Source organism: Anguilla anguilla, chromosome 17 (assembly GCF_013347855.1).
Source record: "Anguilla anguilla isolate fAngAng1 chromosome 17, fAngAng1.pri, whole genome shotgun sequence".
NCBI classification, from domain to species: Eukaryota; Metazoa; Chordata; class Actinopteri; order Anguilliformes; family Anguillidae; genus Anguilla; species Anguilla anguilla.
Genome location: NC_049217.1, coordinates 25,404,873 through 25,427,035, shown reverse-complemented (window position 1 = coordinate 25,427,035; position 22,163 = coordinate 25,404,873). Strand labels below are relative to the sequence as shown.

The following is a 22,163-nucleotide window of genomic DNA, read 5'->3' as shown; positions in this document are numbered from 1 at the left end:
AGGGGAGAGGAGACAAGCATTCTCCCTCTTCCGAAGCGTGCCAACGCATGCCAGCTCCTTCTCAGAGCTACAGGTTTTATGGGACAGCAGCGAGCAAACAGATCCCTAAATGCGCTGCTCCCCTTTCCATTGACCAAGGGCCAGAGCCAGAAGGCTCAGAATGGAAAGGCTGGAATCTTATCGTTGTCATGGAAACTGTTTGCATTTCCCAGCATGCTTGATTCTTGGAGATGGGGGGGGGGGGGGGGGGGGGGGGGTGTTGGAGCTCAGGTTTTCGTTGACTTAGTGAAAGTCATTATGGGTACACTTCAGTTGGAAAGAGTAAGAGGGAGGAAACTTTGTCCATCCACAAAGAGGATACAGGGTTCCAGGAAAACGTTTTCATTCACTGGAAAAGCAAGAGAACAATCTGCAATTTGCTTGCCTGAAGAAAAATAACAGGCAGAAATTGTACTGTAACATGAAAAAATTCTTACAAATAAAAATAAAATAGAAGGTTTCTGCTTTATACATTTCTGTCATAAGAAACATTTTCAAAACTGTACATCAAGCTCTTTACAAAGCACTTGGGACTTTCTGTTACAGTCTGCAGACTACATACACACTACTCACACACAGAACACACACCTCAACACGCTACTCACAAACAGAACACACACCTCAACACGCTACTCACACACAACACACACCACAACACACTACTCACACACAGAACTCACACCTCAACACGCTACTCACGCACAGAACACACACCTCAACACACAACTCACACACCGAACACACACCTCAACACACTACTCACACACAGAACACACACCACAACACACTACTCACACACAGAACACACACCTCAACACACTACTCACATTACATACATACTGCTCATTCGCAGTGCCGCAGGACACACACACACACACACACACACACACACAAGCTGTCAGATACATGTCTGCTCACTCCCCATCTAGCTGTCTCCATCTCTCTCTCTCTCTCTCTCTCTGTCTCCGTCTCTCTCTCTCTCTCTCTCTGTCTCCGTCTCTCTTTCTCTTTCTCTCTCTCTCTCTCTCTCTCTCTCTCTCTCTCTCTCTCTCTCTATCTCCGTCTTGCTCTCTCAGTCTCGCCCTATTTCCACCTCACACTCTCTAAGGCACACACACACACACACACTCGCACACTGCTCCTCTCCAAAGGAACAGCAGCATTAAGAGTCCCAGGGTGTGTGGACGGCAGCTTCAGAATGTGTGCGTGAAAGAGAGAGTAGCCAGTGAGTCCTCCGGCGGAAGGCTTGGGCTCTGCCCTCCACAGGCCAGCACCTGGTGCTCTGCCTCATTTTCGGCCCCGCCTGGGAGGCCCGGGCTCAGTCCATATCCATGTGGCACGGGTTGGTCCCCCGCGCCTGCGCTGTCCTGTACACCTTCAGGAAGTCCGCGTACCGCGGGGCGCACCCCAGCCACGCCTCCCCGAAACGTATCGTCCCGGTCAGGAGGAACTCCTCGCCCTCGGCGTGGCCCCGCGCGAAATTCGCCCCGCACCGCGGAGGCGTCTTCACCTGCCCGGTCCAGCGCCGCGCCCGGCCGCCGCCCGCCACGAACACGCGGCTCTTCTCCCTGTACAGCCAGCTCAGCGTCACGGCAACGGACGACTGCCCCGCCCCCTCCTCCGCCCCCCGAACACTGCCTCTGGCCACTGGACAGAGAGAGAGAGAGAGAGAGAGACAGAGAAACAGAGGGGGGGGGGGGAGAGAGAGAGAGAGAGCGAAAGAAACAGAGAGGAAGAAAGGAAGAGAGAACAGGCAGAGACAGAGGGGTAAACTTTTTTTTCTTTAAACATCGGAAAGGTTTCACTGATCAATACTGATGAGAACGGAAAGCAATTGTTTTGCATCATTGACAGTAGGGCATGTGGGAATTACTAAATGCTAAAAAAAACACCTTTGAGATCCACTTTGTTAGATCAGGACATGCCCACTTCTCCCACTTCCTGCTTTTAGAGTTTATGATATTAATAAATGCTGAAAGTGAGTACATATGGATGCAAAAGTGAAGACACGGGGCGCAGCTCACCGAAATCGCTGGTGCAGACAGCCATGAGGACCTCCTCATCACTGCAGGGCTGGCAGGGGGGGCCTGCGGGTGGGAGAGGGGAGATTCAGGCTCACGCCAGGCCTGTACAGAGATGGGCCCGGTTCGGCAGAGCCCTCTCTCCCAGGCTTCAGGCCCTCTGGCACCGCCCCGAGCCCGCGATGGGCCCTAGCAGGCTGCACGTGCCTCACGACCGACATGAAACACAACCCCGCAAACTCTACGCTCCGCCCCGCCACGCCCGCAAGAAAAACTAACCAGCTTGGACCAGAATCACTTCAGAGAGATATGGGAAAAGAAAGGGAAGGAGTGAGGGAAGGTGGATGGAAGGAGAAATAGGGAGACGGAGGGAGGAAGGCAGAGAGAGAGAGAGAGAGAGAGAGAGAGAGACTGTTACATCTGGAGTGATTTGCACACATTCCACTCAAAGGGAGAGACACAGAACTGCAGGCCCAGTGGGGTAGGGTCGTGGTGCAGAGGGTTATAAACAGGAGTAGAGGGATGAGCGGCTCCGCTCACAGGACCAGCCTCCGTGAGCAAGAGCACAGCCGCACGAAGGAGAAAGCTGGGCTCACGGCCCCAACCGCGGAAGAGATCCAACAGCCGTCGGATTTAGCTTTTTTTTTAAAAACCTCACTTCGACTGTAACACTGAGCCCCGCTCATCATTTGCTGACACACGATCCCTGGCTTTAAAAAAAAAAAAAATAAAAAAAAAAACAGCAGATGTGATAAATTTGATGTCAGTCATACTGAGCTTTGGCAGGGGAGGATGAAGACTCCCCGCATATTCAGAGGACTGGAAGCCATGTGGTTTGGCCGCCGTCTCGCAGAGTGAAGGAAGTGCTTTTTCAGATGGGAACGTCTGGCACAGGGGCCAGGGGAGCACATGGCGAGCATCTCACAGAGTCACACGGCCAGCGGGCTGCGGCTCGTTCCCACCTCCGCTTCCTTTTGCCTTCAGTTCTGCTTCCTGCTTCCTGCTTCCTCACCCTGATACCCTCAGCATTGCTCGGTGATGGTGCAGTCAAGTGGCAAAGCTGAGCCAATCGCAGCGCCTCGTTACAGACAGCTGCACCTTCCGCAGCACACGTGAGTCGGTGATTGACAGGACTGTGTGGCTCCGCCTAGGCTGCCACTCACCTTACCCAGCCTAACAGAGAAGGAGGAGCACTGGAGGCATCTCTGAAAGGAGGTCTCCACCCCCCAATTTAATCCCTCTCTCCTTCTCTCCATCTCCCTCCCAATCACGGTTTCACTTTTCCTGCCTCTCTTCCCATCTCACTGCATCATATTGCTCCCCTTTCCCTCTCTCCTTCTGACCTTTTTTCTCTCCACCTCCCCAAAAAATTGAAAAAAAAAATGTGCTGCACCATTTCGCTCCAAACTTAACTCAAGTCCACATTTAAGGAAGAGCTCGTTTACATGAGTGGAGAGTCTTGGTTCAGGTGTGTTATCTTGTAGGTCTCTTTTTCAGGCACATCAGGTATATCTGTGTATATCTACAGTATCTAGGTGTTAATCAAGGATGGACAGGGACTGGCAAAGTCGTACCACTTAGTTGGACGACTGTGAAGTGACAGCCGGAAGCACAGATTTTGGAGCACAGACTCTCCCAAACTGACAGAGGGTGATGCAGCTATGAGACTGGTGCTGAGAACAGAATTGCGTATTGAAAGTTGTGAGAGAGGAGAAAAACCAGGAATACAGATTGATTAAATAAAAACCAAAATGGGGGAAGAAAAAATAAATAAAAAAATCCCACCTGTGGATGGACCTTGCTGGGCACTGACCAGCTCGTACTGGAAGGCAGTGATCTTTCGGCTGATGTCGCGGTAGGGGATGGCCTCGATGAACAGCGCCCCCTCCTGGATGCCGAAGCAGTGCACCTGGCCCAGGGCCTGCTGGGCCTCGGTGAGCAGCAGCCGGAGCCGGCTGGCTCTGTCCAGGTAGACGTTGGAGCCGCGCGACCCGACCGCGGGCTTGATGCACACGGTCAGGCGCCGGGCCGCCGGGGACGCCGTGTTGGGGCGCAGGTTGACGATGATGGCGCCCGTGGGGTACAGCCACTCCAGGGAGCCCTGGGAGCAGCGCAGGTACACCTGCTCCACGTCCCGCGCGTGGGCCTCGTGCGTCAGGCCGCTGAGGGGCAGAGAGACGGCCATGCGTTCGTTAATTTAAAAAAAAAATATTTCACTGTTTTTAAAAAATAATTCCTCCCCCCCCCCCCCCCCAAGCCACACCAGAAAAGTTTTTCTCCCCAATTTGGTGTCAGCAGTTACGATTCCGGAGTCACCACTGTGCCAACACTGCCCTCACCTGGGGAGAGTGTCATCCCAAGTCCTCAGATGCACCTGACTGTGCGAGCCGGTTACTATTTTACCCCCCTACTGGCCCAATGTAGTATTGCAGGAGGGGTACCATTGATTGCCAGAGAGGTGTGTTTCTCAGTGACCCAAAAAATGGTCGCCTGTGGGCACGTGGCACGTTGTTCTTGGGAGGAACTAATGTCACCTGAGGGACCCTGGCCTACTTAAGCCAAAGTCTATCCTTGGCAGGCGGAGGCTAATTACCTCACCCCAACTGTTGAGTTCCAGTCATAGGACCTGTGAGTGCAGGGCCTGGCTTGCTCATTTGGAAATCTGAAAGCAGGTATCCGTCCACCACTCTGAAGAACTACAATAACCAGCAAACATCAAAGCTGATGTCTTCTCACTGATAAAGATGAGCATTAAGGAAACAGATTCTAAACAGAGCCAAAGTGACTCATCGTCGCAAACAAAGCAATGATATTGTCCTGATCTCACTTCAGCTGAATTCTGCCGTGGAATTCCACACATGGTTTCAGATGAAAAGCAAACAAGATATTCAGGCAGGGGTATGAAGTTCATTCAGTTCAGACAGATTCATTCAGCAACACTGGAAAATTAAAGTCATGCAATTTTAATCTTCCCAAGCGAATGCAAAACAAGAGGGTGCACACCCAATGACATCAGAAGGTGCTAGCTTACGGTGGTGAGCTTATTAAAAAGAAACATAAAGCTGCACGCTTTTTATTCTCCAAAATATAATTTAGTTACCAAACATTTACCAATGTTGCGGAACAAAGTTTCACAACATTTGATGTTTAAAATCGACAATTAAACTGGACTGCTACCCATGGGACAATATTTATAGGCATGTTAAATTCATCATGCTGCCTGGCAGTTTTAATGGATGAGATGGAATGGTGCTTTTTTTTTGCCAGCCAAGGCTAAAAATACTTTAAAAAGAATGGATCTGGGCAAAACGGACAAAATGTGTGGGCTTTGAGATTCTGCTGTCGACGAAGAGGTGTTAATTAAGGTAACTGCTGAACCTGATCTGCTGCTGGTTTGTGACCAAGTGGAATCTCGTGCCAACAGGAAACCTTTTTTTTTTTTCTTGGAGCAGCAGCAGCAGAGCGGAAAGAATGCGATTAATATCCTCCCGGGCAAGGTGCAAAACCCCAGACGCGCGAGCCTGGCTGCATGACCTGTCACGTGCGCTCATGATCAAGCGAATCTCAACAGACAAACACGGACAGTTTTATTGTGGCTTTCCAAGAACTTTTCACCCTCTGAAAATAGTACTAAGATTGGCAATGTTGCCATCACGAGACTAGGTCGATTTGAATAAAAACCGACGAACGCACAGCCTCCAATCACAGCAACACCAGGAGAGAAACAGTTGCTGCATGCCTGCTTCTACTCCTTATACCACGTCTCGTCAAATCAGTAGAATCTATATCTGAAAAGAGAAATCCCTTCGTACGGCATTCGATACTACAACGTTAAAGGCTTTAAAGTCTCTGAATGGAAAACAGTAGGAATTTTTTTTATAGAGAAACATTTGCCTTCCATCGAACGAGGCGCACCACAATTAGTCACAATTTTCTCCTCTTGCAACAGCATGATACTGCAGATGCACCCCCGCATTAGCCAACAGGCATGGGCTCCCCAAGTACAGCCCTTTATTGGGTTGTTTTTATTAGGTTTTAAAAATAGTTGTTGGTGAGCAATTGCAAACGTTTAACTGAAACCCAGGCTAATGGACACCAGATTATTGGTTCAGGAGTCAGGGAGTCAGGACTGATTTTTTAAAACTCACTGTCTTAAGTAGGAAAACATTTCAACCAATTCCATAAGGAGCGGTTTGCACATTTGGCATTCAGCCTCCAAAACACATTCAGATATTTTTTAGTTAACCGGTACTTGCGGGGGGGGGGGGGGGGGGGGGGGGAATCTTGATCTTACAGGCTTTCTCCTTGCCCTCTCAATTCCTTTGTGCAAACAGGCACTGTTGACGGACTTAAATGTCTTTTATTTTAGAAACATTCGTTTTAGCAGACGCGACCGCATAATTTTATTGCACAGCGTTTGTTCAACGCGCGCAGTTAGGCTCTCTCTTTCACCGACTTGAACAGGACAAAGAACATAAGTTAAGTTGCTTTTGTAGTTGCCAGCTACTCCAACGTTGGAACTTAAATATACTACCACCTGTAATAACTGTTAAAGTACACGTCACATTTCCAATCGGAATTTTATGTTGGAAACAGCATTATGACACAGAAAGATGAAATCCATAGCCTAACTCCTCAACTAGCCATTTATTTTGTGAACTACATAACGAATTAACTGCTTGTAAATTTTTACACAGTTGTAGAACTGTAAATTGATTTTTAAATTAATTATTTCAGATATATAACACAAACAGAAAATAACTGGGGAACGACCAGACAGAGACATTTGATTTACACTGAAGAAAATAAAACCCTACGCATGAGAAAATTAAACACCAGGGCCATTTTTTTTTTACAGTTTGATGTCACTGACAGGGGTGAATGGATTCCTGAACCAAGAGGGAGTGTTTAATAATCGGCCAATAGCAGATACCGTAACAGGTGCTCAGGTTGTCCGCTGGGACAGGTTGTGTTCTGCTTTCGCCTCACCAACCATGTAACTTTAAAAAATATTATTCGTGCGCGCTGGTAAAACTGACTCACTAAAAAGTAGTCCATACTACGGCTTTTAAACATCCTCGATTCCATAAAGTGAGACGTAGCCCACTTCGTTTAGAACTTAGCAGAACAGACATGTTTAAAAGACCCAGGGCAACGAAAGCCGACGACAGAATTCGAGCAGAAAGATCAGAGATTCTGAACGACAACGGAGAAGTGCATCTCGCCCTGTACACTTCTTACTGGTGGATAAACAGCACAGAGAGTACAGTCAAAAACATTAAATCACGCGCACCTTCCTTTCCAGCTGCACTGGTCACTGGAATACTGAGAACTGGTTGTCCGGCAGAGCAGCAACATCGCTACCAAGTACGCCAAAAGCGGCGAGAGCAAGTCTGTCCCATCGCTACTCCACGCCTTCATCGCAATCGTGTTCGTTCGTCCTCAAGTATAAAATAAATCCACCGCGATCACTTCAGCTACATGGTACCTGCGCTTCAAGCGCGCGGATCATCCTTTTTCTCCAACGCCGTGTCTTTGCCCTCGCGGGGATCGCCTTGCCGGATCTGCCCTCTCGTGCCCAAGTCTGGCGCAGCGTGCCTGTGGAGCAACTTCACTGAGCAGCTACTTTACTCCAACTTCATTCACGTCACCGCCCCTCCAGCTGACCGCGCCGTGCTGTGCGCTCCAGGCCACGCCTGCTTACTAGTCAGGCTATCACAAAGTGAATATTCCCCGAACTATCTTTTATTAAACAGAAATTTAATATTAATCTGTCAATCACATGCAACGCGATTAAATGGTTCTCTCTTCGTGTCTGAATAAATTACGAAGTTGAGGAATGTGTCTGTTCTTATTGAAATTTTTACTTTTTTTCAACTTCAGAATTTATGACTCCTGAATTGTATTCTACTTCGCTACCACAATTAATAACCATATTTATCTTAGTTATTGCGCAAACCTACACTCTTCCTGAGTCCCAAGAAAAGTGTATTCCCAAAAATCAGTGCATGAATAAGATAAAACATAATCTGGTGAAATATGCTTCATTGTACTTATAAAGGGACAATTTTCGCAAACATTATAGTGCAGATGCACACAGTAGGCAAATAAAAAAAATGCTTAGAAAAAGTATGAAAGCAATATCATCACCCCAACAGTCATCAGCCAAGCATCACTAAAATCTGCCCAAAAAAACATTTAGAACTGATAATTATTCTATAAAGGTGAAAAAATGAATGCACAGTAAGTCATACTGCTGTAACCAAACCATGTAGTACATGGCATACCACACAATTCTGCCGAGGTCCTGCTACCATGTTTTAAAATATCTCGGGGCTTGTACAGTTTGACATGTCCATGGACTCATTTTTTTTCAAACCCTTATTCTAAATGCAGTGACTTAGGATCTGTGATGCCATGTTCGGGAATGCAGAATTTGAAACCTTTGGGGGTAGCCTAGGTCAGGGGAGCACCAGCCGACGCTGAGCGGTGGGGTACGAGTCAGGTCAGCCGATGACAGGGTGCGTGGGTCACCTAAAGGTAAGGTGATCACCTTGAAAAAGTGCTGAACTTGCCAAGTTAGCTTAAAGCTAGAACAAATAAGCAACACAATATAAAAACGGCTTAATGCATTTGTCCACCATAGGGCATAGCGTAGCCAGTTCCATTCCATCTGAAATTCTGGACCCAGCGTGGCGAGAAAGCTGGGGCAGTTCCTCTGCCGTTTCCACACGTCTAACTCGATTAAACACAGAACCACCCCCCGCCCTTCCCGATTTTAGCCTGAATTTTATGAGGAAGTCAAATAAGGGCACAGATCTAAGTGCTCCGTGTGCAACTGGGCATAAACCCCCCCCCAACGCTACCCTATAAACCCACAATTAAAATGTGACAAAAGCTACCGCCGCCTACGCGTAATGAAAAATACACCCATTATTGAAGCATGACTGTACAATGCGGATTATAATGAACAATACGTTCACAGTTCAGACGGCTCTTCTTGTCATAAAGTAATAAAACATGCCTTGCTCAACTACGCTGCGCCTACTTAGAAGCCCAGTGGAAACTGGTTAGACGGGAGAAACCGGAGCCGCTGAAACAGTTACTTTCGCTGTCGGGTTTCCTTCCGCGCAAAAAAAGAAAAGAAAAAACACTCCGTGTTTTTGTTTTGCTCCCGGCACGCGGGCTTGCTACAGAGCCGCAAAAGGAACTTGTTCTGCCGGAGAGCACCAACAGGACGTATGCAAAACAATAACGGAGTATGTCGAAACAAGTGCCGTCAGCTGTTACGTGCGTATGAGTAGAAGACTGAGCGAGCGAATGTGCTGCCGTGTGTAGTCCATGTTCGCGTGTTTGTGGGTGCGAGCCCCGCGTGGACACGTGTGCGCATTTCTGTGTGTTTTTATAATGGAGCTAACTTTGTTCTGGAGACCCCCACCCTGGCACACAGAGAATGCCCATGTAACGTAGGGGGGAGCTCCTCCTGACAATCCCTCTCTCTGTCTTTCATAGGAAAATTAGAGTATAGTACCACTGACAGTAGGGCGTCCAGCCCAATCCTGAATCATAATTTATGTTCATATAAAATTACAAAAATAACATTTCCTTGCCCTAAAAAATATTAACCAATTGACCAATTAATGAGAGTATGTACTAGGACAAAGGATGGGTGAGTTGGGGAGGTGTCATGTGAAGTAAGGATAGATCAGTGACGGAGGGTGATTCGGAGAGTACAGGAGAAGCTTGGAGTTCTGCCTGTCTGCACACGCATGAGCTTGTGAATGCATTTGCATTTGTGCGTGTGTGTGTGTCAACACACTCAGGGGTGCTGCCAGGGATTTTGGGACACACGTACAAATCTCACATTGGGTCCCACCACCCCAGGCCACCCCACCCCCACATAATTACAGCTCAATATTTTGTGGGGCCTCTGTCAGTCAGGGACCTTGGGATCATCCTAACCGACCCCCCCCCCCTTTCCCCTCCCATATGGCACACCTGCACCCTCTCCACATCTTCCTGAATGTTGTTTTTTTTTTTTTTTTCAGTTGAGAGCAGGAGTGGCTTTTTTCGGTTTTGACTTCATTTTGTACTTACATCGACATGGGCACGCATGCTGTATGAGCAAACGTGGATCTGTATGAAAAAGCACCATGTGCATCTATACGAGCTTACATCATGTGTAGCAGCACACTGTAAGACCAGAGTTCAGTATACTGAAACGGTTTGAGGTAACTGTCAGCCTAAAAATATTTAACATGTATTCACTGGTCTTTAACTTAAACTTTGATTAATTTTCAATAAATTTGAAATAAACCTCGTTATACTGTTTTTAATTGAGTTATGATTATTTGATACATTTTTAAAGTTGAGACTACTTAGTTAATTTACTAGGATTAACATTTAGGTTTTACAGTGTAACTGAAGTATGAGTAAAAAATGTGACTTAAAATGCCCATTTCCAATTTTGTGCATTGTAACTTATGCAATTTGTATAAAACGTCAGCAACTTCAGCAACATCAAAATATCAAGCAATGTCACATGTAAATTACTAATTAGTCACCGGCTGCCACACATTAAATTAATATTTATAACATATTAAATGTTTGGAAAAGATGGGATTGTTATAAATTTCCATATTTATACATTTCTAAAAGTGCTAAAAGTAATTTAGGTTTAATAGTTCCATAGACCATATATAAATAAACAAATAGCCTAATGTCATGTTCATAATACCCAACAACCCCTTTCCTCTTTTTAAAACCAATGAGAATGTTTACAGCTGGTTGGGAGAGGGCTATCAATGGGTTAGGCACGCATGGTGTTCACTCTGGGCACTTTCTGCTGTCAATCGCTGATCCGCTGATCTCAGATCAGCTTTTCTATCCTCAGTCCTAACTCCACACACAGAACATTCAGGTGCCTTTGACTGGCCCTGGGTCAGCGGGGGCAGGGTTACAGAGAGGTCTGAGGGAACCTTGCCTCGCCCTTTCACCGTGACCCTGCAGGTGGGTTATATCCAGCCGCTTGTCTTAGCATGTCACGCTCGGTCACGCGCTTTTTGTTTTGAGGTCAAAGCGGCGGAGGTCTGAGAGATAGGATGGAGGAGCTAGCGCTAATGCTAGCCTGTTTCTGCGCGCCCCTGCAGCCGTCACAGCTGGGAGGGAGACGGCACGGTCACGGCCGCGCACCGAAAGACAAACACGTCGAAGGTCGAGGGCAGGCAGCGGCGGGAGTGCGTGAGGGTGTCTGACAGCCAGAGCCACTGACACTCCGTTAAAGAAGCAGGTCAGTGCTGATCACTCTGTTAGAGGAGCAGGTCAGTGCTGGCAACTCTGTTAAAGAAGCAGGTCAGTGCTGACCACAGACGAGAGGAGCAGGTCAGTGCTGATGACTCTGTCAGAGAAGCCTGTGGGGTGGCAGGGGGGCTGGGGTTGGGATAACAATATAATCCATTGTTTGGGTGCAGACACACTGACTGAGTCAACCTGTATCTCCGGTCAGGACAGACAGAACGCTCAATAAGAACACTGACCGCTGAATGTTCTACACTCTCTAAAGACCGGGGCTTGTATCCACTGCATCTCTCTAGGGTCTCTGAGCATACAGGGGGTGGGAGGAGTTTGATCGAGAGAGAGTGAGAGTGTGTGTGCGCGTGTGTGTGTGTGTATGCACGCCTTCTCCATCCCAGTCCTTTTCACCAAAGCTATCATTTCCTGTTGTAGCTATTTTGACACCTCCTTGTGCGTCAGCAAAACGTTTTTCAAATGGATTCAAGGAGATGCTGCCGGCCAAATAGAAAATCTCTGGAAGGGATATTTTGGAATTCTTTTTTAGTACTCACAGCTCACTACATGGAAACATTTCTGAGAATCTGGTTTTTATTTCTCTCTCTTGGCATTTTTACACAGGAATGAATTGTTCTGCCAGGAAATAAAATAGGCATGCACTGGTATCATTTCATGCCCTGGACGAGAAATACAGTTTCTGGAGGAGTTGAATGAGAAACGTCATGCACTGTTTCACTTGGCAGTCTGACATCAGGCCTTGCAAAACACTTAATCCTCTGCATGTCAACCCCTCTGAGTGTCCACACACACACACACACACACACACACACACAGGCGCGCGCGCGCGCCCGCACACACACACAATCGCACACACATACTCACACACACAGACACACTCACAACCACAGACGCACAGGCACGCACACGGGCACGCGCACATACACAAAGACAAACACACACTCACAGACACACACACTCGCAGACACATTCGGAGATACCCACACACTCACAGACACACACACTCGCAGACACATTCAGAGAGACACACACACATACACACACACTCACAGACACACACACTCGCAGACACATTCGGAGACACCCACACACACACACACACACACGCACACACACACTCACAGACACACACACTCGCAGACACATTCGGAGACACCCACACACAGACACACACACACACTCACAGACACACACTCTCGCAGACACATTCGGAGACACCCACACACACACACACACACACACACTCACAGACACATTCGGAGACACCCACACACACACACACACACGCAAGAAAAACCGCGGAAAACATGCCAAGGCCTGCAGCATTACCTCCGCTTAATGTTGACAAACAGATAACCTGTTCAGCCTCTCTCTCTCTCTCTCTCTCCCTCCCTCCCTCCCTCTTTCTTTTTTCTTTTGCTCACTCCCTCCCTCAATTTCTTTCTCAGCTTGTTCCTGTTTCTCCTCTAAATAATCTGCACAGTCAAAAAGTAAAATGGCCCCCGTATTGCGTACGTGTTTGTGAGGTGAGTGTATTTGTGCATGTGCGCGCGCATTTGTGCCTGCGTGCGTGTGATCCTCAATTGATCTCTGCCCTAATTACATCATGTCACAAATGTGTCAGCTGACTGACACCAGCCGACCTGATTGGCGGACAGGTTTCATGTGTATGCAAATACAGAGGGGAGGTGAATCAGTGCAGGCCTCAGGGAGAGACGTATGCAAATCGCTCAGCCTGCGACTGTACTTCAGAGCCGGAATGGAAACTGTTGCAGTAGAACGTACGGACTACGGTTTTATGAAATCTTCATTCAGGCACAATCTGCAGTCCGGCGCTGTCACACGGACACCAGCAACGGTCACGCACGGCGCTCGCTGATCTGACCAGCTCTGTGATTGGCCCGGGCGGCTTTTCTTTCGTTTCCGCCCCTGAGTCTGAACCAATAACAGAACATTCCCTCCTCGGCCGGCTCTGTAGACCCCCCCCCCCCCTTTTTCTTGCATTTTTATACAGAAGTACGCCTCACTTCCTGTCATAGCTCCTCCTCTTCTGAACGCACAGCCGCTGTGTTCACAGGTGCAGAGCGGGAGAGCCCTGGCACCGGGCCATACTGCATGTGTTTGGATGAAACGCAGATGAAATCATGCTTTCGCCACACAGTGTTTTGGGCTGTGCTACAAAGGGAGAAGCATTTCTACACTTCTGCAATAACTGTCACCCTTTACTGCGCTACGCAGATGAGTGTGTGTGTGTGTGTGTGTGTCATAAGTCTGGGTGTGTTTATACAGTCATCACTTGCCAAGGCAGAAAGCCCTTAAGGGCGTGTCACGTGACCTTGATGGCAGCGTGCTGACAGGTAAATGAATGGGGAGGAGTGGGAGGAGACTCACGGCTTGCACACCTTTCACACACAGTTGGGAGAGAGAGGCAAAGCTGTCACTCACTCACAGAAGGAGCCGAGGCTGGCGGAAAGAACAGGGCAAGAGAGAGAGTTACGGGGTCAAAGTTCGCACGTGCTCATAACTGTCTGACCTCGCCAGGACCCCCCCAAGCCAGGTTCCAGTTCTGACCTCTACCTGATCGAATCCTGTCATCACTACAGGGTTCCTGACTGAGCTTGTGCAAAGATCAAACCTTCAGCGAAACAAGCATTCTCCCAGATCGCTGAACTCCCCTCATTTCACATAACTCTTACTCGAGTTCTCCCTGATCACCATCATCATCATCATCATCAAAATGCACAGTATTTCAGAAGGAAAATGAAATGCTCAACATTTTTATAAAGGGAGAATTGAAATGCACGCATGCATACACACGCACACAAATTTATGCACGCACATGCACAAATGCACACACACACACACACACACACACACAAATTTACACACACAAACACATCCCGACTCATTCCCATTCACACACAAACCCACATCCCCACTCACTCTTTGTCAGACACACACACACACACACACACACACACGTGTAGAGATCTTGCCCTTCCGATGGCATTTGCTACACCAACCTTTGATGCAGAAAGATACAAAACCCTCAGTTTCCGCTCCCTCCTGCCTGTGCAATGCCTGCCTCCACACACAAAACTTTAAAGCTCAAATTTTCATAATCTTTTTTTTAATGTCCTGGATGCTAGAGTCGCACAGAGAGAGGGAGGGGAGAAACAAAGCCAAGAGAAAACCACGGCAGGCTGCTAGACTTAAAACAAGCGGTTCAAACTGAGGATGAGGAAGGAGGAAGAGGGCAGCCCACAAGGGGCCATCGAACCCCTGCATAATGCACAGCAGCACAGCACTGTACATATGGGCCTATGTACACGTTATTAAAAAAAACAAAAAAAAAAAACCCACAACCCCCTCCGTGTTTATGTTTTCTTTTAAGGGCAGGGGATGATGTCATGCTCTTTGGGGAATGCGTTCACTTGCGCACGCTCTCTCTCTCTCTCTCTCTCTCTCTCTCTCTCTCTCTAGGGGATTTGCAGGTCTTCTCTCTGGAGCGTTTAACTTCACATTAATACATCTAACGATCAAAACCACTCCCCCCCCCCCCCCCCCCAGAACACTGTAATTACTAGCGTGCTAAAGAGAAACAGAGGGTACGTGCTGAGTGTGGACTTTTGAAGCAGAGTTCTCTCATTTCTGTTGCCAAGAAAAACGAAGGGGTCTGTGGAGACTCCGAGAGACGAAAGAAGACCTTTGAGGTTAATACTCCGCTTTACCTTATACTGTACATGTAGAGAGAGAGAGACACAGAGAGAGAGATAGGGAGAGGGGGGGAGAGATAGAGAGAGAGAGAGGGGGAGGGAGAGAGAGAGGGAGGGAGGGTGAGAGAGAGAAAGGGGGAGGGAGAGCGAGAGGGTGAGAGAGGGAGGGAGAAAAAACACAATGCAAATAATATATCAGAGGTTGCTCATAATATCATGTTGAGCAGTTTTGAAACTAATGTGTTTCAGTTTGGCCTGTGGCCACACTCATTCAGAATGACTCACAGTCTGGATCAATCCAGAACATTTTAAAATGTCAAATCTCAGTGCATTGTTCATCTCTAGCTTCACAGAAGCTTGCAACCCACACACACACACACACACACACACAACACACACAAAGCCTCAAGCATGCTTCCTACAAAGATTCCTGGAGCATTTAAGCTGACGTGCATCTGACAGCTTGTGTTCGTGCGTGTGCATGCAGTGGAGTTATAATGGCAAACGGTAAAACAGATTTTCAACAGTTTCCTTCAGGAATTCATCACAATTATGTGTGCGAATGCCTTTGAAGGTTTAGTGACATGACAGTAAGCTAAGAACTCAAAGACCTAACAGAGGAGGTGCAATTTAATTTGTTTCTTATCCACCCCTCGGCACAGGGCAAAAAGCAGACAGAACTGAATGAATTGTCCCAGAATTTGTGTCTGGAAGAATGCGGAATGCTGCTTAACTGACAGAGGGGTCAAAGAGGAAGCGCTTGAAGCCGTAACATCTCCAGACTGACAGAGGGGTCAGAGCCGAAACCTCGTAGAGTGACACAGCGGGTGATGATTTTTGGGGAGTAGGGGAAATAAGATGATATCCAGATATGAATGAGGAATAAAACTGTGTGTGTGTGTGTGTGTGCGCCATTGCGTACGTGTGTGTGGGGAGGGCCTTGGGGAAATGTGTCCTTGTGTTTTTATGTGTGTGTGTGTGTGTGTGTGTGTGTTTATGTGCCATTGCGTACGTGTGTGTGTGGGAAGGGCCTTGGGGAAATGTATCCTTGTGTTTTTGTGCGTGTGTGAGTGTGTGTGCGTGCGTGTGCTGAATGACCTCATTGAAGAAAAACTCTGAACATGTCTCCCTCAAAGACATCTGGTTCACTTTAGACCCAGTATCATCATCTGCTTTTCATCCTCGGAGTATAATAACACACACACACACACACACACACATATGCACACACACACGCACACACACACATATGCACACACGCACGCACACACACACGCCCAAACACACGCACATGCACACACGCATTCCGCAGAGGTGAATTATGGGCTGGATTGCTGCAGGTAATACAGTATTGCACTCAATCTGTTCCTCATGATGCATTTCGCCCCACTTTGTCCAAGGGGAACAAATCGACACTTTCAACAGAAGCCGCAAAGGATTTGCCCCTGCCCCCCCCCCCCCCCCCCCCCCAAGCCCGCCCCCGTCCAGTAGACCCCCACCTGCCTGCCAGTTTCAGTCAGCCTGAGTTCCTGGACCTCCGAAAGTAAGAAAGCTGAGCCGTGTTCCCTTCACACAGGGTACAGTGTCCCAGAGCAGAAGGAGCCCGTGATTAATAAAGGACGATGACAGCACCGCCACCCCCCCCCCCCCCACCTGCCCCTGCCCCCCGCCCCCACCCCCACCCGGCTCCCCCCACCCACCCCGCGCTACAGGGGTCTCAGCCTGACACCTGGATAACCTTTGGGCGACGTCAAACCCCCGAGCGCACCTGAAACAGGACCCCCGACAGGGGGGGTCCCCCGCGACTTTGTTTTGGCGGGGGGGGGTGGGGGTGGGGATGGGTCTGTGGATAATTCTGGAAAAACAGGGACTGAAACCCAGAGTGAGATTCCCCAATAAGGGATGCAGCTGGCACAGGCTCAGTTTCAGGTACAGGTACAGGTACAGGACCTACGGATCATGAAAATGCTAAATGAACACTCATGGGGATGTATTACCTGTGCTTGACAGATCTCTTTGACTTGGCCTGCCAGCCTCTTGTTGATTCGCACTCCTGGAACAGTCGGCGATTGTGCCTTACACTGCTCGGCTGCCATTTAACTTGATAAGATGGATTCTGACCCGCCGAGGAGCCGGTACTGTACAATCCTGCCATTGGTTCTGGCATTTGGTCCTGAACAGAGCCTTCTTTCTCTCACGGGCGAAAAACCTGAGAGTGAAACTGCAATTTCGTTGGGTAGATTATGTTCAACAAGTAGGTTGAGGTTTCGGTTTGGAATTGGCCGCAGCTGCCAAGGGTGCATCAGCAGTGGAGATTATCCTCCCTGACCTGACAGCGAAACAAAAGATCGTTTGTGACTTTAACACCTCCATCCAGCTTCAAGCTGCTCCTTCTTAAATCTTTTCATCCATCCTTTCTAAAACTCCAGAAAGGAACAATGAATTCAACGCCGTGATGACTTCACTTAGGCCTGGGCAACCATACAGAAAACAAAGAAACAAACAAAGAAACAAACAAACAAGCACACACACGCACACGCACACACACACACACACACACACACACACACACACACACACACACACACACACACACACACACACACACACACACACACACACACACACACACACACACACACACACACACACACACACACACACACACACACACACACACACACACACACTCATGCACAGGAATGCAAGCACAGATGCACTTAACAGGCTTTTAAAAATGTGTTGTGCTTTTCATGTGAACATTTAACAGGAAGCAAATAAATTGATGAATGACAGTATTTATTATCAACCACATTTATCTAAGCACAAGGCACAGCAGAGCCATGTAAATGGAGAATACACTGCCCCCAAGTATCCCTGGGGCCCCCGAGTCTCTCTGGGGCCCCTTTCTAACGGGCCCTGCATTTGCAGGTTCGAGCCTCGGCCCTGCCTGCTCTGAGAGGAGCAGCCCACTAGGGCCTGGGCGGGTCCTAACCGCTACGCTAGACCTTCCCAGCAGCAGCACTCTGGAGACCCATAGGCTAACTGACCTCCTTCATCGAGAGATCCTCCTCCTCCTCCTCTCCAGCTGGAGAATCGGCGCTCTCCTGTGGCCCCCCCGGGGCCCCCCCTGGATCAGTGCATTCCTGCTGTCTTGGATGCCGGGCTTTGGAAGGAGTCCGGTCCAATTTTCGGGTGGTTAATCAGGCTCTCGGCCTACTCTTTCGGCCACCGGTGGAACACCTGATCTGATCCCATGATCCTCCTTTCTGCCCATCTACAGAAATGTCTGTCTGTTTACTGCAGCCCTGCTGCGACGGGGCTGACAGGTCAGGGTGAGAGAAAGTCCTGGAACAGTGAGTCCCATTGTCCCATAGCAATATTACTGCCAGGTGTGTGTGTGTGTGTGTGTGTGTGTGTGTGCGCGCGCGCGTGCATGCGTGCGTGAATGTGAGTGTATATTCAGTTTGCGTGCGTGTGTGTGTGTGTGTGTGTGTGTATTTCAGTGTAATATATTACAGACAGAGAGAGCTAGAGAGAGATGGAGAAGAAAAAAGGAAGAAATGGAAGAAAGAAAGCAAAGCAAATTTTTTGCTCATATGTTCTCCCTGTAGAAACTGCCTGAGTTTGTGAGCAGAGTCTCCCTCTCCATCCAGCTCTACACTGCAGTGGTGGGGAGGTGTTGAATTAGGGGGTGGAATAGGGGGACAGGAAAGCATGTTGGGCACTAAGAACAGAGCATGAGTCATGGGGGGGGGGGGGGGGTAGAGGGGGGTATTTGGAGTGTTTGGGTATGAGAGTGTGTGTATGAGATTGCGTATATATGAGTGTGTGTATGAGTATGTGTACAAGTGTGTGTGTATGAGTGTGTGTATACGAGTATGTGTACGAGTGTGTGTGTGTATGAGTGTGTGTATACGAGTATGTGTACGGGTGTGTGTGTATGAGGGTGTGTGTGTATGAGAGTTTGTGTATATGAGTGTGTGTATGAGTGCATGTATATGAGAGAGCATATGAGTGTGTGTGTGTGTATGCGTGTGTGTATATGAGTATGTGTATGAGTGTGTGTGTATGAGTGTGTGTATATGAGTATGTGTACGAGTGTGTGTGTATGAGAGTGTGTGTACGAGTGTGTGTGTATGAGAGTGTGTGTACCAGTGTGTGTGTATGAGAGTGTGTGTACGAGTGTGTGTGTATGAGAGTGTGTGTACGAGTGTGTGTGTGAGCTCGTGGGTATGTGTTACCTGGCAGCAGCAGTTCAGTAATTACCAGTCTGCAGGGAGTTTTATTTAATCACAGGAGACTCAGGCCAAGAACAACCTGGGATCAGTTTCCACTGGGGAGCCACAGTGGTGCCGAGTGAGGAGAGGAGGACAGATCTGAAACTGAGATCAGTGAGAATCAGCAGCTCGCATCTCACCAAGGGACCGGCGACAAACTACCACTCGCACACAGACAAGAAACAAGAGCAACGGCAGGGTTCCAGAGCCAACACAACAAGGGCTTTTTGCTGACACAGAATGAGGCTTTCAAGGAAATAGCCTGGGGTTGAGAGGTAAACACAGAGGTCAACTATCATCATCATCATCATCATCATAACCATCATCATCATCATCATCATCATCATTATATAGCGAAGTTGATGATGATGATGATGATGGTGATGATAGTTATACCTATGAACTGAGTATGAACAATAACTCACTAGAGTCCAACTGTGTACGAACAATAACTCACTAGATTCCAGAGACGCACAGAAAAAAAACTATTGTGAATTAGTTCTTTGCTGAGGAACAAATACTTTATTTAATTTATAAAGTGCTTTTCATTTTCAAATCTAAAAGAGCTGTATAATCACGTCTAATAATAGCAACAATATTAAGAGAAGAAAGAGAAAGAGGAACAAGGAGGTCTGTGAGATTACAGCATAATTCTGACCGAGATTTGATTCCCCAAAACCAAGAACCAATTTGTAAATGCGGCACAGAAAAAAACTCAGTACAAAAGCTAAAAAGCAAATGGCGCTCAGCAAGGCTGAAGCCCACGAAATAGTGACTGCTTGTTTCGCTCCGGCCCTCTCTGTCTCCATGAGGTTAGCCAGGCCAGACTAAACAGTGACCACAGCTATTCTGAAATTCGCTTAAGAACGCACGAAACCTCGGTCGAGCTCAGCGACGGCAGGACTCTGATGGCGAGGGTGGACAGGCCGGTGGGTGGAGGAGTGACCACTTCCCCTGTTGGGGTTTGGGGGGTGGGGGTGGGGGGCAGTTACAAACTAGTGGGACAGCAGAGGTAGTTGTATCCCTGGCCCAAGGACCCTATAATGAGGAGTCATGCCCATACACAGTCCCCGCCCCAAAGTCCCCGATCAGGCTCCTCCCTTCAACCTGATTGGCTGCAGAGGCAAAGGCCTTACAAGACGGGTAATGTGAGCAACATGTACCCCCAAAAGAGCCAGTACGGGACATGGCTGCCAGTACGGTTTACTGCAGGGTTTCTCAAACCCAGTCCCGGGACCCCAGGGTTTCTCAAACCCAGTCCTCGGGACCCCAGGGTTTCTCAAACCCAGTCCCGGGACCCCAGGGTTTCTCAAACCCAGTCCCGGGACCCCAAGGTTTCTTAAACCCAGTCCTCGGGACCCCAGGGTTTCTCAAACCCCGCCCTGGGACCCAGTGTCTGCTCACTTTCTGTTTCGGTCCAATCCTGTAATTAGTGGAGGTAACTGAGAACCACGCTCCTATTTGCCTCCACGATGTTTACGTTCGCTTTAATGAATGTTTGGCTCAAAGCAAACACGGAGGTCCCCAGGACTGAGTTAGGAAATCTCCAGGGTATAGGATTCTCTCAGTGAAAGACCTGTGCCAATGTTTCTGTTATTGTAAAGAAGGGGAAAATAAATTTAATTTATTTCATGTGAAAGACACGCCTAGTTTACATTACTGTGTGTCAAATGAACTGATGCCAAAAAACGAAACAATGCGTTACCTTACTGCTGGAAAAAATGATAATGTACCCTGACTGCTTGCATTTGAGTCCATCTGTAAGTGGATATGAGACTAAGAGGTGATCCCCCACTCCGCCGCCCCCCCAAAAAGAAAAAAAAAAAAAAACGCAAAAATGAATGGGCAGCAATGTATTTATTTATATCGACTGAAAAGTGCCCTGGCGGATACTACCTCGGGGAAACTGCTGAGACAAAGCCCTGAAAGAGCTCCATTCATCAGTGACGCGCGGGCTGACGTGCGGGTCATGTGACGCAGAGCCGTGACCACGCGGCGTCCTGACACAGACCGAGGAGCTGAAACACAAGGGAGGTGATTCAATTAGCGAGTCCCGCGACATTTCCCGCCCCTTCCTCCCGCCCAGTGCGGCCCCTCCCCAGGAAAGAATCGTGAGCGCCCCCCCCCCCCTCCCAGAACAGCCCGCTGTCCCCCCCAGGCCCACCTGGAGGATGGAGGTCACGCAGAACCGGTCCCAACGGCGCGGACAGTCCACGCGCATCCACCGCAGCGTTGCCGTCGGCGACCCGGCTGGAGGTCGCCCAGAGTCTCTTCAATCGGCTGCCACTTCTGTTACTTTGCTTCTAGCGTTTCCTTTTGGTTGTTTCAACGTTGCCACAGCGTTCACTCTCCCAGGAAGGCCTCCACCACGTTGCTGATGGGTTTCCTGACATGGATGTCACTCATAATAATTCATATAGTCATGAAATATAACATGTTCAGAACACAAAGAAAAATACACCTGATATTTCAAGATTCAAAACAGACATGGGAAAGTGCAAGACAACTAGACCATAAATTAATCACATATTATGTGAAAATTATCACAATTTAAAGTAAAAAGATAAATAAACAGTGCTAGTCAGAATCTTAAATTTAATATTAATTTCAAATGCTTTTAAAGTGAAAAAATAAAGATTTAAAACCAGGCCAGTCAGGGTGTCCCAGCGGGAGGTTCCTGAATATTCTGCAGTGGGTTCCCTGGTCCGGTGGTTGAATTTCCAATCCTCATCTCAAATGGATCAAACCAAAAAACATTTTTATGGTGTGTGGCCTCAAAAGTGCTTGACTGTGAATAA

The 22,163-nt window shown here is 48.2% G+C and overlaps 1 protein-coding gene across 2 annotated transcripts; it reads right to left on the bottom strand.

Moving 5' to 3' along the window:
- Positions 1-735: 735 nt before the first annotated feature.
- Positions 736-21,844, bottom strand: LOC118216862 (meteorin-like protein). 2 transcript variants are annotated; one of them, XM_035398449.1, is made up of 5 exons: positions 21,530-21,844; positions 17,083-17,414; positions 3,846-4,222; positions 2,064-2,126; positions 736-1,686 (listed from the first exon to the last, which is right to left on the bottom strand). In XM_035398449.1, the coding sequence occupies exons 2-5, from the start codon at positions 17,250-17,252 to the stop codon at positions 1,358-1,360; spliced, it is 939 nt and encodes a 312-aa protein (XP_035254340.1). In that variant the 5' UTR covers positions 17,253-17,414; positions 21,530-21,844; the 3' UTR covers positions 736-1,357. The 2 variants fall into 2 exon arrangements, with proteins under 2 accessions (XP_035254340.1, XP_035254341.1); XM_035398450.1 differs by lacking the exons at positions 17,083-17,414; positions 21,530-21,844 and adding an exon at positions 7,354-7,920 and having other exon boundaries at positions 744-1,686.
- Positions 21,845-22,163: the final 319 nt, after the last annotated feature.

What these genes read in the sequence shown, in the direction of transcription:
- LOC118216862 (XM_035398449.1), bottom strand. Translation starts at nt 17,252, where the DNA reads ATGCCAGAACCAATGGCAGGATTGTACAGTACCGGCTCCTCGGCGGGT. An exon ending in AAGAGATCTGTCAAGCACAG is followed by an intron (nt 4,223 to 17,082) that starts GTAATACATCCC and finishes TCTGCCCCTCAG; the next exon opens with CGGCCTGACGCACGAGGCCC. An exon ending in TGTCTGCACCAGCGATTTCG is followed by an intron (nt 1,687 to 2,063) that starts GTGAGCTGCGCC and finishes CTCTCTGTCCAG; the next exon opens with TGGCCAGAGGCAGTGTTCGG.